The 18,670-nt window shown below is 39.2% G+C and overlaps 1 protein-coding gene across 1 annotated transcript; it reads left to right on the top strand.

Annotated features, from left to right (window-relative positions):
• The first annotated feature begins 2,346 nt into the window (after nucleotides 1–2,346).
• Nucleotides 2,347–18,436, top strand: LOC127657992 (neurensin-1-like). The gene is made up of 3 exons (XM_052147041.1): nucleotides 2,347–2,472; nucleotides 14,233–14,439; nucleotides 17,804–18,436. Exons 2-3 carry the CDS (start codon nucleotides 14,242–14,244, stop codon nucleotides 18,200–18,202), a joined length of 597 nt encoding a protein of 198 aa, XP_052003001.1. The 5' UTR covers nucleotides 2,347–2,472; nucleotides 14,233–14,241; the 3' UTR covers nucleotides 18,203–18,436.
• Nucleotides 18,437–18,670: the final 234 nt, after the last annotated feature.

The following is an 18,670-nucleotide window of genomic DNA, read 5'->3' as shown; positions in this document are numbered from 1 at the left end:
TACAGTGACATAACAGAGTTATATTTTTGTTTGTTCTCACCCAAAACTAATTGGATCGGTTTAGAAGACATTGATTAAACCACTGGAGTTGACTGGATTACTTTTATTTTGCCTTTAAGTGATTTTTGGAGCTTCAAAGTTCTGGCCATCAATTACTTGTATTGTATGGACCTACATAGCTGAATATTCTACTAAAACTCTTCATTTGTGTTCTGCAGAAGAAATATAGTCATTCACATCTGGGATAGCATGAGGGTGAGTATACAATGAGAGTATTTTCTTTTTTGGGTGAACTATTCCTTTGTGAAAACCTTAGTGATAATGCCCTTACAATTTAAACTTTGTTTTTCTTAACTTAAATTGCATTTGTTGCAATTGGGCACTGGGCTTTGAGTTGATCTACTTGGCCAAATTCATTTCCAACAGAAAGCGGTTATTTATGGCGATTAATGTGTCATTAACTTTCTCTATGAAATGCTATTATTCGTGTATAAACCGGTATTAACCGGTCCTGCTGGATGTTTAATTTCATTATAAACATTGTCTCAGCTGTTTCTCCTAAAATTCCTTAAGATAAGTGAAAAAGACACAAATGAGACACTTGTTGACAAATAAGTCATGTAAAATTCATGAAAGCAGTGATGTAAAATTCATGTGGATAGCATACCTCAAAAAATAAGTCTGGGGAGAGTTTGATATGAAATGTTTAAATTGAGATCTCTGAGCACAGTCTGTTACACTGTTGTGATCTATCCTGAATCTCTAGAGGAGAAATGTGAGATCACAGGAGAAAAATCTGTGAATCAGCAGACCCCATTTGCTCTGTGTGCTACCTAGCAGAAATATTGAAGATAATAAAGAGGTATTATTTGAGATTGGTCTCTCCTAAGGTTATGCAGAAAAAACAATGATAGCAATGATGCATAGAAGGCCCTGCTCTCTTATAGCTAACATAGAGACTAACACACACTAACCTAGATCTTGTTTTGGACCCATTGATATTCAGCTAAACGAGTTACTGCATGTAATACTCTCTCTCTCTCTCTCTCTCGCTCTCTCTCTCTCTCTTACCCTACAATTTGTATATCCTTATTTCTAACTTTATATCTATTTATGCAAATTTCTTAAAGTGGTGGTGGCCTAATGGTTAATAATTTTTGCAATTAATTAAAATGTTGCAAGTTTAATCCAAGAAGGACTGACACAGGAAGTGAAGAGTTAATGAGTTCTGAATTGCACATTTTAAGAATGTTCCAAGGTTGCTCCATGGAGACTGTTCCTTGAATTAGAGACCTGTATGTTTCTTTGGAAAAACAATGTCTGAAAAATGGCTAAGAACTAACAAGGAAAAACAATTTAAACATCGGTGCAATGCTCTATATGTGCACAGTAAAACGTGTAAACCTGAATTTGTTACCTTAAGGAGCCATTTCTACCTGAGCTCACCCTTAAAATGTTTTTTGTTGTTGTAACCTAATGTATTCGGGTTGATTCAGTAATGTTAGAAAATATTTTTGACTTTAATCAAGCCAGTTCATTTAGACATTACCACATAAAGCTCTTTGTTTTTAGTGAATCACTAGAGTCATTGAAGAACTTTGAATACATGGATTTTTAATTGGTTTGCTGCACAAAAAAAAAATATGTTCTTAAACTTTTTTTTTCTTTTTGATTTTTTTTAAACTCTCAGTTAATTTGATTACTAGAATGTTGTATTATATGTTTTGCTGTTTTAATTTGTGTTTAAATGTGTTTATGTCAATGCTATATACAGAAATATCACAGGCATGGACAGTTTACAAGATTTAAGCTTATGCTGATAAACTCATATTTTTACCATTAGTGTTATTATTATTATTGTTGTTGTTGTTATTATTACTACTTACTTTAGATATAGACCAACTGTATATACAAAAATGTCCTCTTGTCAAATGAGTTTTAATAAACAGCAGTTTCCATTGTTCCAGATCAACTTTTTAAATCTATATCTATATCACTTTCCTTGCAATAACAGTAGACATGTTTAATAGCTGTTTTAGTTAAGACTTCAAGGTATGTGACTGAAACAAATGTCACTTTCAAAAATAAACCTATCCTGAGAAATATTCACGAGATTAAAACGTGTGACAACTAGTTTCAGTCTTCACTAATGGGTGTGCCACAGAGCTTTTTTTGCTTTGTTTTGTTGTTTTAATATCTGTTGAATGACAGTTTACCTTCATTCATTTAATAAAGAATTTGCACCTCCTGCAAATCTGAGGGTGATGTCCCTGAAGGTCCCACACAAACACACTTTTCCAGGTGGCTCAATAACGCTTCCGTTTTTAACACACTGTGTCAAGAACACAACCTCGTGTGACGCATGAGCAGTGAGCTGGTTTGAGTCAGGCTCATCGACGGCTGGAGCGCAGAGTGATGGGAGCAGAGTGAAGAACAGCAGCCTGCGATCACTTTCCCGCCAGGTTATGACAGGTATTCACGTTCATTCTTTTTTATTCTAAACGCTGCTTTATCGGAGCCTTTCAGAGTCACAGCGGTAGCTGTTATTACCGATAACATCGTGTATTTAAAGGTGTGAGTTTTGCAGGATCTGTAATGAACGTGTCATTTGATGGCTAGACTGTCACCGCTGGTTGAATATGCATCTATGCTAATAATTAATATAGTTTTTTAGATCGCTGAAAAATTATATTGGTGCTGTTATGTCGGATCATAACGACAATATGCATTTAAAAAAAAAAAAAAAAATAGGACACAGGTACATAGGACATGGCAAAAGCTATTAATAGGCGGTTATTATAATTAGAGATCTATAATGAAATGTAATAGCACTCGAGACAGTGTATTCTCTATGGAACAGAGTGTTCAGACTGTTCAGGAACATCAGATCTCAGGATGGCGTCATGTATGGCGTTATACAGCTGGCAGGATTCAGCACCAAGGACAGCGACAACAGTTTAGAGGAAAACCTTGCTCTACACATAAACTAAGAATTGGCAAATATTGTTCATATTTGCAGGCATACTGTATTATTCACACACACACACACACACACACACACACACACACACACACACACACACACACACACACACACACATATTCGTTTTTCTATAAATTATATCTAATTAATATAATTAATAGTCTAGATTTTTATTTTAAGCAGAAACATTATAATGTTAAATTATTAAGAAATATGTAATACTCTACACTAATTCGAGATTTCTAGATCACTGATCAAATCTAAGGAACTTTGTGACTTTTTGTACAAAAAAAAAAAATCAGATTTCCTTGTTTTCATTCAAGCACATAAAATGCTCTTTGGAATAATCTCAAATCATACTGGAATAACATGGATCATCAGGTTTTGCACACACTTGTGGAGTCAATGCCAGCTTGAGTGCAATTTTTCAGTTCAACCAAATTGTTATGCTGGTAACGTAAATTGTACTTGAATGACAAAAGGTTTGGAATAATGTACAGATTTTGCTCTTATGGAAAGATATTACAGTCTAGCTGATCCCACAAAATCTCAATGGGTTTAAGATCTATAACACTCTTTTCCAATTATCTGTTGTCTGTGTTTCTTTGCCCACCTCTTCTTTTTGCCACAAAAGTGTCTTTCCTTTGCAATTCTTCCCATTAGACCTGCACCCCTGAGTCTTTTCTTTACAGTTGTACATGAAACTAGTGTTGAGCAGGTAGAATTCAATGAAGCTGTCAGCTGAGGACATGTGAGGTGTCTATTTTTAAAACTAGAGACTCTGATGTTCTTAACCTCTTGTTTAGTTGCACATCTGGCCTTCCACATCTCATTGTGTCCTTGTTAGAGACAATTGTCCTTTGTCTTTGAAGTCTGTAGTGTACATCTTTGTATGAAATCTTTCAAGCAATTTCAAGCATTGTATATCCTTCATTCCTCAAAACAATGATTGACTGACGAGTTTCTAAAGAAAGCTGTTTCTGTTTTCCCATTTTTGACCTAATATTGACCTTAAGACATGCCAGTCTATTGCATACTGTGGCAACTCAAAAACAAAGAAAATGTTAAGCTTCATTTAATGACCCAAAAAGCTTTCAGCTGTGTTTGATAGTACAGAATTAGCAATTTAGCACGATTACTCAAGGATAAGGTGTTGGAGTGATGGCTGCTGGATAAGGGGCCTGTCTAGATTTAATCAAAAATGACTTTTTTCAAATAGTGATAGTGCTGTTTTTTTACATCAGTAATGTCCTGACTATACTTTGTGATCAGTTGAATGCCACTTTGGTGAATTAAAGTAACAGTTTCCTTCCAAAACAACAAAACCTGTACATTATTCCAAACTTTTGGCTGCCAGTGTATATTTAAAAAATATGTATATATATATATATATATATATATATATATATATATATATATATATATATATATATATATATATATTCTACAACAGTTACTGTGCATTTTCTCATCAATATTGCTCCATGAAAGACATAACTGTAGCAAAATAACTTGACTTGTACTGTGCATACTGTAATCACATGTACTGAATTGTAGCAGTTTGCTTGCATTTAAGTAATGCAATTTGAACTATACCAATTATAGAGAAATGTGACTTCAGTTCCCCTGTACTCGGCATCTCTGTATTCTTATGACATCACTTAAATGAGTATAAACATCAAAATAAAACAAACAGATCTTGTGGAAAGAGGGAGCGAGACATACACAGACACACAGAGACAGAGAGAGGGGCTCATTCAAACGCTGAGGGAAAGCTCAGAGTAATTTCCAATTCAGTTTCAGCAGGTACACACAGACCCCAGATTTAATTACAGCTCTCTGCAGGAAGCTAACAACCTCATTTCTTCTTGCTTAAGCTCAGTGCTCACACCATACAAACCATACTTTTGGAAATATTAATATCCGAACATCAGCAGTTGCAATAACTCTCATTGTAAAGCTTGCAGCATTTCAACATATCCCACAGCTCATCAATGTCATCAGCAGAGAAATATTAGAGAAAAAGACAGAGGAAGAGAGAGCAATCAGATCTATCTCTCAGCATGCTGGTAGCATTCTGTGCAGATATATGGTGTGTCATAGCGACTGAGGCACAGTGCCAAAGTCAGACCATTCTGATCGTACAACAGATGTTCTGCTGCATGTGCCTGTCAAACTGCAAAGTGACACAGTGTCTCAGGATGTTAGTACGACACTTGTGTTTAACACGAGTGGCCGATAGCTCATCATAATTAGATTATTCAGTCTATGTTATAACCATCTTGTAATTTGAGCACAGTTTATATTTTATGGTTTTGTTTTGAACTCTTTGCTGTATTTTATGGACATTGACTGATTTTTTTTTCTTTTTATGATTGCAATAGGGCTATTATGTCAAAATGAATACACTTAAAAAAAATTTTTTCTAGAAAATAAGAATGAAATGTTTATAATAGTATGTTAATAGTGTTCCAAATAGTAAAATGTATTTCATCAATCACTGCGCACTATTTACTGAACTGATATGATTCAATTAAAATCATTATAATTACAGTGCTGATCCAACATCATTAGCTTGTAGGCTGTATTTGCTGAGCAATCGTGGACATGTGATGAACGGTCTGTCATCAAGTTCTCATTTGTTGTCACAATGTGACTTTGTTGACATTGCAGTGCTACAGTGGAAATGGCATTAGAAACATCAAGGTCATGGGTTCGATTCCCTGGAAACAAACATACTGTTTAATAGGGGTCTGCACCGAAACCATTATCTGTATCTGTATTTGTTAATTTGACAAAATGATATGCATCTGTCTCTGTATTCGGATAGAACCGGGTGTGGGTGGTTCTTAAACTAATAGTGTGTCACAACTAAATGAAATGGCCATTTTTACATGTTACTCCGACGTTTACAGTTTCTATTAATAAAATATGCCTTGTGTATGCCTTTTCATAATAATAGCCTAATAATTATTATTATTATTTTACAATTATATATTTTTTTCTTACCAGATGAAGCTGAATTTGTTGGCAACATTAACTGTGGAAAATGTTGTTAACTGTGGTTTCTCCTGGTATTTCAGATATTAATATCTGCATGAAAAAACATTTTTGTTTGTCTGTGCTTCTATAACAACATTATTCTGGAGGCAAGAGGTTTCAAGTAAAATGTGAAATGTGAAGTACACATTTTGCAGTGAATAATAAATACAAATTCAAACAGTAAAAGACATGTAATGAATCAATAAAGCCTACAAAGCAGCATGAATATAATATATGTCATTAATATATGTAGCCATTTGTATGTTAATATTTGTAACATTAAACGTACATGTTTTACATTTGAACAGATACTAAAATGTACAATATGGATGTTTGAAAGCATCTAAACAATTGTTTTTTAAATATTTACAGCTTTAGCAACTTAAAATGATTGAAACACATGAATCGATTATAAATATATTTGTACATTTATACTGTTTTATGTCACAGTGTCTGGTTTGTTTCCTGGGTTTTCTAGAAGTTCTTTCCCTGATCGTCACATTTCCTCATATACTACATTTCCCATCATCCTGTTCTGTCACTCATCACTGATCATTACACACAGCTGTTCCCACTCACATTGTTTGCACTGGTCTATTTATACCCTGTCTGTTTCTGTGTTAGTTGTCGAGTCCTCTGCTTAATGTCTGTTTAATGTTACCAGCACCTCGAAGTTCTTGTCCCGTTGTTTCTTGTTTCTTGGACTGTTTTGTATGGATTTTGACCCTTGCCTGGCTGACTACGGATTTTGGATTACCCTAATAAATGCACTTGGATCCTAACCTTTTGTGTGTGTATCGTGACAGTTTTATAGATATTTTGGATCCCTTAACCCTGCCCTAACCTCTAAACATAGCCACATTTCCAAACTATAAAAGCATGTATCAAGTAGATTAATGTACGGTAGCAATCATTTTTGATACAATATATACATTTAGCATTTCACTAATCTCACTGATTATAAATTAAATGTAATTAACTATTGTTGTATTGTTATAAATTCTTCAATATTAAGCAATTCAAACAATTCACATAAATATTTGTACATTTCTATAGGTGTTAATATGTAAAATAATGATGTATGCATGCTATCAATATGTCAATATTGTACGTTTTGGTGTCTATGCAAACGTAAGAGAATGTGCATTTGATAGAACCAAACATAAGAGTACATGTGAATTCTCATGAGATCCCATTGTACAAACAGGTGAAAGTCCCTTAAGTTTATCGGGAATTTTTATGACAGGACACCATAATTTAGTTAAATAATAATAATAATACTAATACTACCACTAATAATGTTACATAAAAACAGCGCCTTTTCAGATCTCAAGAATACTTAACATTCTCAAATTTAGCACAGTTTAAAGAAGAACAGGAAGAAACAAGACAGAGGAAGTTATTTTCTTTGTTTTACATAATATTCCGAATAGATGAATACTTTTTTTTTTTATTTAACCAGTTAATTACCTTAATTACTGATGTGAATAAATGTGGTCAACTTTAAGAGACAGATAGACAGGCTCCAAAGTAAAATCATCACTTCATGTCAGGAATTTAACATCATGCTCAGGTTTAGGCTATAAATAAATACATGGGAATCACATGTGAATTGTGTGATATATTAACAAAGGCATTTCAATAAGTGGAAAGTGAACATGATGTTTATCTTAGTTAATATTACACTTGACAAGCTCCAGACATGAACAATTAACAGAGACCGCAAACGGAGTCAAGACTGCGCCCATCCGATCTGAAATCACAAAGTGAGCAACTTCTTGTTCAGTCACTTGTCTAGACCGGACTACTGTAATGTACTCACTGCAGGCCTCCCTGCATATGCAATTAGACCCCTGCAAATGATCCATAATGCATCAGCACGTCTGGTCTTAAGTCAATCAAAAAGAGCGCATGTTCTTGTCTCTCTTCACTGGCTGCTGGTTAATGCACGTATCAAGTTCAAGGCTCTGATGCTGGCATACAGAACAGTCACTGGGTCTGCTCCAGCTTCCTAAAATAATTTCTGCAAAGCTACACGGCCACTAGAATCTTGCGGTCGGCTATTTATTGTTGCACTTTAATCTGTTTTGAATGCTACTATTCTGATGCTAGTGAAACTTTGCAATATGACACTTTTCATACCACTTTTTTGTAAGTTCCTCTTTGGATAGAAGCGTCTGCAAAATGAATAAATGTAAATGTAAATGTAAGTGCGCATTTTCAATCATAAGGTTTACACTTTAGAAATATTGGCTGCAAAGAGTCATAAATTAATTGTAATTTAGAAGATGTTAATTTTTCAATGTCACTTTATGTTTGTGTTTCTTGGATTATCAGTCAAATTAATGTTTTTTTTATATTAATTATAAATGTATATTTATATTATTATTCATTTTGAAGTCATTGCTACTTTCTGAATAGGGTATTCGGCCTCGGGCACATCCCTACTGTTTAAATGTTGTCACCGAATGGAAGTTGGTTCGGATAGAAGTGTCAAATGCATACATATAAGCATTACCTAAACATCACAAAAAGTGAAAACTACTGAAAATCCTAAATGTGTTTAAAGATCAGAATTTTATCAACAAATTAGATTTAAAATTACAATTTAAATACAATATTTGTCAGGAATCAGTCAAGCTCGTTCCAATCCACCACTCAAAGATCACTCTCCCCAGAATACTAATCACACACACCTGGTCATCATCTATCACATCATCAATCAGCTCATAAGAACACTCACCACGATTCCAGTCTTTGTCAAGCCTCCAACAGGAACAGACCGTTTCTTCCCGCATCCTGAAATCTCCGTCAACTCTGAATTCCTGAGTATCCTATTTTCCTTACCTGATTCATGCTAACCCTATGCACTGTTGTTCTGCCATCTCCAGATCTCCCACCCGATTCCTGAGCCCATGTCCGAGATCTGATCAAATGGCCCCGATCACCCCTAGAAGAGAAGAGGGGTTAACGAACTGATACTGAGTGATATTACTACGTTGGAAGTTATCTGGCTTACCTGTTGTTCTCTGTACATCCTACGATCTTCACCTGCACCCGAAGATTCACCATATACTTACCTTACACGATTATCACCTGAAATAAACAGCATTTGAATCACTTACCTCCGATCTCCTGGTCTCTACCCTGACAGAAGGCTTGACCCAAAAAAGGAAGAAAAACAGCGCGATGGAATCTGCTCGTAATGTTGATAATCCTGCACAACCGCCAGCCGCCGCTGTGAATCCCAGTACTTCCGCAAACCCCGCTTCCTCTCTGGTTTGCTTCGCCAACCCAACTTCCCGTCCAGCGCCATTCTCCGGCCGGGCGGAGGACTGCAACGGGTTCCTATTACAATGTTCACTCGCTTTAGAACAGCAAGTCCAGTTATATCCCACTGAAAAGTCGAGGGTTGCTTTTATTATTCAACAGTTATCAGGAGCTGCATTAAGATGGGCTGAAACTTTGTGGATGCAGGAATCTGCCGTTACTTCCTCTGTACAGGAGTTCGTAAACCATTTCAAAGAAGTTTTCGGGCGCCCAGTAGATGATTCATCCATCAGTGATAAACTATTACAATTACATCAAGGCAAGAAATCAGTTTCTGAATATTCACTAGAATTCCGCACTCTAGCCTCCGCCAGTGGGTGGAACGAAAAGGCGCTCATCTCCGTCTACCGACGTGGCTTGAATCCTGCACTTCGCCTTCAACTCACGATTTTTGATGATAGCCTGGGGGTCGAGAAATTCATACAGCAAGCTCTCCGTGTGCACCAAAGATCTCAAGGCTGCTATCGCGAAGCCCAGCAACCCACCTTTTTACCACCTCAGTATCCCGATAAACGCCCCTCCGAAGTGACCGTAGAGAAGATGCAGGTGGATGCCTATCGACTGTCTCAAACAGAATGTTCACGATGTCGAGAATTGAGACTATGCCTGTATTGTGGAATGGGAGGGCATTTTCTTCGTTCATGCCCTACACGACCTCCTAGAATGCTTGTGAGTTCCGTCTGCACGTCCGTATCTGTATCAGCTCCTCTAACGATATCAGTGATTCTAAAATCTACGAGTTTCCATGTCTCTGCTACCGCCATTGTGGACTCCGGGTCGGCAGGAGATTTCATCTCAGGACAGCTCTGTCAGAAACTCCAACTCCAGAAATCCGCCACCACCAAGCCATACTCCATCCATGCTGTAACTGGTGAAACCATCAATCAGGGGTACGTCACTTCTCAAATCAAACCCATTCTACTCTGTATTGAAGACACCCACCATGAACTGTTTGAACCTTTCATACTTGAGAATAGCCAGACTGATATTATCCTTGGCCGCCCATGGCTTATACGACATCAACCTAACTTCAACTGGGAATCTGGTAAGGTATTGAAATGGGGTTGCATGTGCTCATCCACGAGTGTTGAACTCCCAGTCTCTTCTGTCGCTAACTTACCCGATGCCATCCCAATGAATTCAACTTCCATTGAAAGCCCCATAGAAAACCTGTCGGTATCCATCCCTTCATGCTACTCTCAATATTCGGATGTATTCAATCCCGTCAAGGCTGCCAAGTTACCACCTCATCAATCCTGGGATTGTGCCATCAATCTGATTCCCGGAGAATCCATCCCCAAGGGGCGAATCTACTCTCTAGCTATCCCTGAACAAGAAGCCATGCAACAGTACATTGGAGAGGCGTTAAAACAAGGTTATATTCGGCCCTCTACCTCACCCGCTGCTGCCAGTTTTTTCTTTGTCCCGAAGAAGGATGGAGGTCTGCGCCCATGTATAAACTATAGATCTTTAAACAAGATAACCGTCAAGTTCAGTTATCCGCTTCCATTGGTCCCTCTTCTCTTGAACAACTTCGAGAAGCCAAGTTATTCACCAAGCTGGATTTGAGAAGTGCATACAATCTCATTCGAATCCGAGAGGGGGACGAGTGGAAGACCGCATTCATCATCCCAGCAGGACATTACGAATATCTCGTCATGCCATATGGTCTGGTAAACGCCCCTTCAGTCTTCCAAAGTTTCATGGATGAGGTTTTCCGAGACTACCTGAATCAATTTGAAATAATCTACATAGACGATATCTTAATCTACTCCAGAAACTTGGTGGAACATCAGCGACATGTCTCTCAGGTACTCCAACGGCTGCGTGAATTCTCCCTGTTCCTGAAAGCAGAGAAGTGCTTCTTTCATCAAACCTCAGTCGAGTTCCTCGGTTACCACCTCAGTGAAAAAGGGGTAGAGATGGATGATCGCAAAACCAAGGCCATAACCTCCTGGACCGCTCCGCAGTCTGTTAAAGAATTACAACGATTTCTTGGATTTGCGAATTTCTATCGGAGGTTCATTCACCAATACAGCCTGCTTACTGCTCCTCTGACCTCTCTGCTCAAGGGAAACCCAAAGACAGTACTCTGGACCACTGAGGCGGAACAGGCTTTTCAATCTCTCAAGACCGTGTTCACCACAGCCCCATTACTCCAACATCCAAACCCTGAAAAAATGTTCATTGTTGAAGTTGATGCTTCCACTACAGGAGTAGGAGCTGTGTTGTCACAATACTCTGCCTCTTCAGTCAAACCCATGCCTTGCGCATTCTTCTCTCACAAATTATCTCCTGCAGAGGTTAACTATGATATTGGCAATCGAGAACTCCTGGCAGTTAAACTTGCTCTAGAAGAGTGGAGACACTGGCTAGAAGGAGCCAAACATCAATTTCTGGTTCTCACAGACCACAAAAATCTTCAGTACTTGAAAGAGGCAAGGAGACTTAACCCACGCCAGGCCAGATGGGCACTCTTCTATACTCGTTTCAATTTTTCGGATCTCCTATCGCCCTGGTTCGAAGAACGTCCGAGCCGATGCCTTGTCCCGTCTCCATGCCCCCGAAACTTCCCACGAAGTACCTGAAAATATCCTACCCGAAAAGATGTTTGTCAATCCCATTCAGTGGGACTTAAATGAACAGCTACTAGAACTATCCCAACACCAACCCAGCCCTCCAGAGTGTCCAGCCGGAAAGATTTACGTACCCGAAGAATTTCGTACCTCACTAATCTCCTCAGCACATTCATCCGTCGGCACAGGTCACCCTGGAATTAACAAAACCTATTCCACTCTCCAGGCAGCTACTGGTGGCCCAACATGATCCAAGACATCAAGACTTTCATCCAAGGATGCATCCTCTGTGCCATGAACAAAACCCCCCGTCACCTACCCACTGGAAAACTCATGCCTTTACCAGTTCCACAACGACCTTGGTCGCACATTGGAGTCGACTTTGTAACAGACCTTCCTCCCTCAGACGAGAATACATGTATCTTGGTAACCATTGATCGCTTTTCTAAAGCCTGCAAATTAATTCCCCTGAAGAACTTACCCACAGCCTTTGTAACCGCCGAACTACTTATGGAGCACGTCTTCCGGAATTTCGGCATTCCGGAGGATATTGTATCAGACAGAGGACCGAAGTTTATCTCCAAGGTGTTGCGAGCATTTTTTGCATTAATGAATGTTACGGTGAGTCTAACTTCAGGGTATCACCCACAAGCAAATGGTCAGGCGGTACGGAAGATCCAGGATGTCAGTCGTTTCCTCCGTACCTTCTGCCATTCTAATCAACACCTCTGGAGCCGATATCTCGTATGGGCAGAGTATGTTCAAAACTCCCTTCGACAAACCTCCACTAATCTAACACCGTTTCAATGCGTACTAGGTTACCAACCACCATTATTCCCTTGGTCCGGTGAGCCATCAGAAGTCCCTGCAGTTAACACCTGGTTCCAAGACAGTGAGAGGGTATGGAACCAAGCCCATCATCATCTCCAACAAGCCCTGAACCGTCAACAATGCTTTGCAGACGTTCATCGGCGTGATGCTCCCGAATATCAGCCTGGACAACTGGTTTGGCTCTCGACCAGAGATATTCGTTTAAGGCTACCATGTTGCAAACTAAGTCCAAGATATATTGGTCCATTTCCCATCGTAAGACAACTTAACCCAGTCACCTACCAACTCCGTCTGCCGGCCCAGTATCGCATCCACCCCTCATTCCACGTCTCACTTCTGAAACCCCATCACCCACTTGTTTCTGTTCCCTCTACAGACCTAGTTCAGGATGACAATCCCCCAGTACCCCCCGTTGAAACCGACTCCATCTATACTGTTAGAGAAATCCTGGACTCCCGACGTCGAGGTGGTCAACTTGACTATCTGGTAGACTGGGAGGATTATGGACCAGAGGAGAGGTGTTGGGTACCTCGAAGGAACATCCTCGACCCCATGTTACTCACGGAATTCCACGAACAACATCCTGAAAGGCCTGCTCCACGACCTCGAGGTCGACCCCCACGACGTCAAGGTACTAGGTCTGCTGGCGCGGACCCTGGAGGGGTCGGGTAATGTCAGGAATCAGTCAAGCTTGTTCCAATCCACCACTCAAAGATCACTCTCCCCAGAATACTAATCACACACACCAGGTCATCATCTATCACATCATCAATCAGCTCATAAGAACACTCACCACGATTCCAGTCTTTGTCAAGCCTCCAACAGGAACAGACCGTTTCTTCCCGCATCCTGAAATCTCCGTCAACTCTGAATTCCTGAGTATCCTATTTTCCTTACCTGATTCATGCTAACCCTATGCACTGTTGTTCTGCCATCTCCAGATCTCCCACCCGATTCCTGAGCCCATGTCCGAGATCTGATCAAATGGCCCCGATCACCCCTAGAAGAGAAGAGGGGTTAACGAACTGATACTGAGTGATATTACTACGTTGCAGGTTATCTGGCTTACCTGTTGTTCTCTGTACATCCTACGATCTTCACCTGCACCCGAAGATTCACCATATACTTACCTTACACGATTATCACCTGAAATAAACAGCATTTGAATCACTTACCTCCGATCTCCTGGTCTCTACCCTGACAATATTGTTTTAGTTGGAGAGACCTAAGTTTTTTTTTTTCCTTTCTTTAGAACAGATTGAAATTAACTTAATTTAATTTGAATACAATTTTTCATATTCACATACAATAAGATCATAATGATATCTTATTCATTACATTGTTGGTAGGGATACAAGGAATTGTTTTGTGCTAAGACATGTTCCAGCAATGGCTGACTTACAAAACAGTCATTTGTGCATATTTTGATGTTGCATAACAAAATGTGTCTGTGTCTATGCGTGTGTGTAGATGTGAAGGATGACTTCTTGCTCAGAGATCTGTGGGTCGGATAATGCTGAGCATGGCAGTGGTGCGCTCAGCAGCGGTAAACAAGGTTATGGTGTGCATTCTTACCTGCACCAGTTTTACGAGGAGTGCACTGCCTCCATCTGGGAGCGTGATGAAGATTTTCAGACACAGAGATCGCCTAGCCGCTGGAGCTCTGTCCTCTGGAAGGTGAGTAGTCTGCTTACCTGACATACACAGCTGTCTACAACCCCAATTCCCAAAAAGTTGGGACAGTATGAAAAATGCAGATAAAAACAAAAATTTGTGATTTGTAAATGATATTCACTTTGCTACAACTACACATTATATGATGTTTTACATTGTGAATTTATTATATTTTTTTATTATTATTTAAAGTACAGTAATTTAAAGTAAAATGATTGCAACACACTCCATTAAAGTTGAGACAGGGGCAATTTAAGACTAATAACAATCTGACAAGTTAAAATAACAAGACAATGTGAAACAGGAGATGTCATAGTATACGGAAGCCTCCAAAAACAGCATAGTCAAGGATCATTCAAGGCTTGTCAATTTGCCAACAGATGCTTCTGCAAAAATCCAACACTCTGAGAACATTGTTCCCAAAAGACAAATTGGAAGGATTTTGGGCATTTCACTCTCTACAGTGCACACTATAGTAAAAAGATTCAAGGAATATGGTCAAATGCCAGTGTGTAAAGGGCAAAATGAACTTCTGAATGCACATGATCTCTGATGCCTCAGACATCACTGTATTAAAAAACATCCTTCATCTGTAATGGATTTCATGAACAGGGGCTTGGGATTACTTTAGTAAACCTTTGTTAGTCAACACCATTCACTGCTGCATCCACAGATGCAAGTTTATAATTTACTATGCAAAGCAGACATCAACACTGTCCTGAAGCCCTGCTGACTTCTCTGGGCTCATCTTAGATGGAAAGAACAGTGGAACCATATTTTCTGTCCGATGATTCCACATTTCAAATAATTGTTGAAAAAAACAGTCGTTACGTCAAGGACAAAAAGGAAAAGGACCATCCAAGTTGTTATCAGCGTCAGGTCCAAAGTCCAGTGTCTGTATGGGCCAGGGGTGTGTCAGTGCCCATGGCATGGGTAAGTCGCACATCTGTGAGGACACCATTAATGCAGACAGATATGTAAAAATTTTGGAGCAACATATACTGCCATCCAGCACTGTCTTTTCCAGGGACATCCCGATATTTTGAGCAGGACAACTTCAAACCACATACTGGCCGAATAAGCAGAGAGTGCAGGTGCTAAATTGGCCTGCCTGCAGTCTTGACCATCTCCAATTGAGAATGTGTGGTGCGCTATGAAGCGAACAATATGGCAACAAAGACCCCATGTAATTGTTCAGCTGAAGACCTGCAGAATGGATGAATGGAGGAAAATTCCACTTTCAAAACTTAACTGTGTCTTCAGTGCCTAAATGCTTAATAAGTGTTATTAGAAGAAATGGTGATGTTTTACAGCAGTAAACACTCGACTGTCCCAAATTTTTTGGAGTTTAAAAAAAAAATATGGTAAAACATCATACAAATATTGGTCAGTTTAGCATTTTTCATACTGTCCCAACTTGGAATTGGGGTTGTATGTAACGTATTGGAATGTAGTTCTTAATCTTAATATACACAATCAGTGCCAGTCCTGCCTAATAAGCGACCAAAGGGTTCAGTGTGGCCAAATAATTATTTGACCTGGAGTGTATAGCACTGGGCACACAGCCGGCCTTATGCATGCCAATTGTTCAATTGAACCTATCAAAACTATGAAAAAAATTTATAATAATCAAAGAAAACACATAAAGATATAAGTTTGTAAATTTGACTCTTATTTCCTTAAGAAGTAGTGTGACGACATTAGTATGACAGGTGTCAATCAGTACAAGCGACCTGTATTCAAATCTACCTTTTGTGCTTTGGGAAGAGAACGGTCTCTCCCTCTTTTGCCGTGCTCAGCATTTAAAGGAGTAACGAGGTATCAATACATGACAATTCAGGTGCATTTTGTCATCACTATTCTCAATAAGTGTAAATAGCATTTATGAATGAATTTTCATTTCATAATTTAATTCCTTCCTATTCATTTGAACAGTCTTGGAATTTCATTAAAGTTAGTTATTAATTTCTTCATGTGATTGGTGTGTTTGGTTAGTTAAAAAACAAAACAAATATATATATAATCTTAAATTGTTGTGCTTCCGAAGCAATTACACCTGTGCTAGTAAACTTGCATTTTTAAGCTGTATAATTTTGAATAAATGTACTTGTTTGTTTGCACAGTTTAAGCTTGCTTGATTATTGATGTTGGGTGTGTGTGGTTAGGTGTACCAGTAGGTAGGGGGCCAATTTTGAAAAATTTGCATAGGGCTGGCCCTGAGTTTAGTATAAACAGGCAGGCTATGGCTTTGCTCCAAAATTTAGTGAGCAGAGACTCCTATCTAGACAGCATTTTAAGGTAATTTCAAGGCAGTATCACATGTAACCTTCATGGATAAGGACAGAGACATACTTCTCACAGTGTGCACACAGATGCGAGCGTTTGACCAACACGTGATCAAGTTGGACATACATAACTTTCATTCTTGCGTTACTGTGGCAGTAACAAACCTCAATACTGTAGGGGCGATTAAGATAACTTCAAAACTCTGAGCCAAGAAATCTGATTTCTTATTATTCAGGAAAACTACATTATATATATTGAGTTTACCATACTTGCTCAGCAGTATTCTCTTCAAACTCTTGCTCTGCCATGACAGTAGTTGACTTGAGAGAACTCACCGTAGAAGTGGATGTTCACACTGTGGTTGGCACCCCTTCTGGCCACGTTGTGACTGCAATGCGTTCTTGCATTGGGATACAAATTGTGGTCTAACATTTTGGAATGCAACTACACATGAAATTGATACATTACACAATTATTACTCAGATTTGACCAAATATATGAGTGTTTAGGCATACTCTCCTATAGTGATCACTTACAGTAACAACGTGCTAACATCAAACTATTAGAATCAACAGCGGGTTCTCGTTTGCTTATGAAATTAAGTCTATCTGTGGTTTTCCACCACTGGGCTGAATGGTTTTCATTGCAAAACTGTGGTGTTTGGAGCTGATACAATCTCATTATCTCGGTTACACAGAAGTTTCTTTTTCTACTGTGGTGCTGCAAAATCAGAATTTGAATGTAGCCACATGAGTCACCATGTTACTAAAGGCATTAGACCAGCATTGTTATCTGTCCTGAGTATGGTTAACTAATGCAGACAATCTAGTGCCATTTTTAATCAAACTGTACCTAACCATGCTCAATAGGAAATTGTTCTGGAACCATTTCTTAATGTGCATAAAAACAATCGGGTTGATGTCAGAAATGTGCTTTGTCTGTGCAAGAAAAATGTCACCAGTATAAATGTATACTTGTACTGTATACAACAATGTTTCACAAGATGCTAATCCTTCTAAACTCAAAACTTAAAATAATAAGGTTATTTTTCACTTTCTCTCTCTCGATCTATATATCTCAGGTCTGTCTCGCACTGGGAGCTTTGATCCTGGCAGCCGGGTTATCAGTGCTGCTGGTAGGCTATGCTACTCCCCCTCGTCTAGAAGCTTTTGGTGAAGATGAGCTGCTGTTTGTGGATGGCCGTGCTGTGCGCTTTAACCGGGCACTGGATGCCTGTAAGCTTGCTGGAGCCGTGCTGTTCTGCGTGGGTGGCAGCGGTATGGCGCTGGGGCTGCTCCTGGCCGCTTGCTCTCAGGGCACCTCGAAAGAAGAGCTCCGACTGCAACAATGTTTCAAAGAGCGTCTAGCTGAGATCCAGGCCTCCGTTCAACCAATCACTCATGCTCCTACCCCAGGAGAAGGCAAAGTGCCCGTCACTCTCTCTAAGGTGCAGAGCGTCCAACCAGAGGCAGAGACCTGACCTCTGCCCCCTGCTTCATCACTAAAACGACTCATGTTAAAGTTTAGATAACTGTGAAATGGTTTCAAATGGGTTCAAAGTAAACTACAGTTCCAGGAACAGTAGAGCTAGATAACACTGCACTTTCTCTGATGCATATGTATCATTCGTCTATAATGACCAAGAGCACCAAGAGTATTTATGGTGATAAGGCTTTAACATAACTGTACCCTGTAGATCAGTGGTTCTCAAACCTCCCCCAACACTGCACATTTTGAATATCTCCCTTTTCTGACACACCAATTTAGGTCTTGGAGTCTCCACTAATGAGCTGATGAGTTGAATCAGGTGTGTTTGATTAGGGAGATACCCAAAATGTGTAGTATTGGGGGGCCACCAGGAACAGACTTGATAACCACTGCTGTAGATTATCAAGCTACAACACTGGTAACCAGTGCTTCTGAACAAAGATATACAACACAAATATAC

The sequence above is a fragment of the Xyrauchen texanus genome, chromosome 17 (assembly GCF_025860055.1).
Source record: "Xyrauchen texanus isolate HMW12.3.18 chromosome 17, RBS_HiC_50CHRs, whole genome shotgun sequence".
Classification (NCBI taxonomy): domain Eukaryota; kingdom Metazoa; phylum Chordata; class Actinopteri; order Cypriniformes; family Catostomidae; genus Xyrauchen; species Xyrauchen texanus.
Note: the sequence above shows the minus strand (reverse complement) of the source record. Positions and strands in the feature narration are given on the sequence as shown.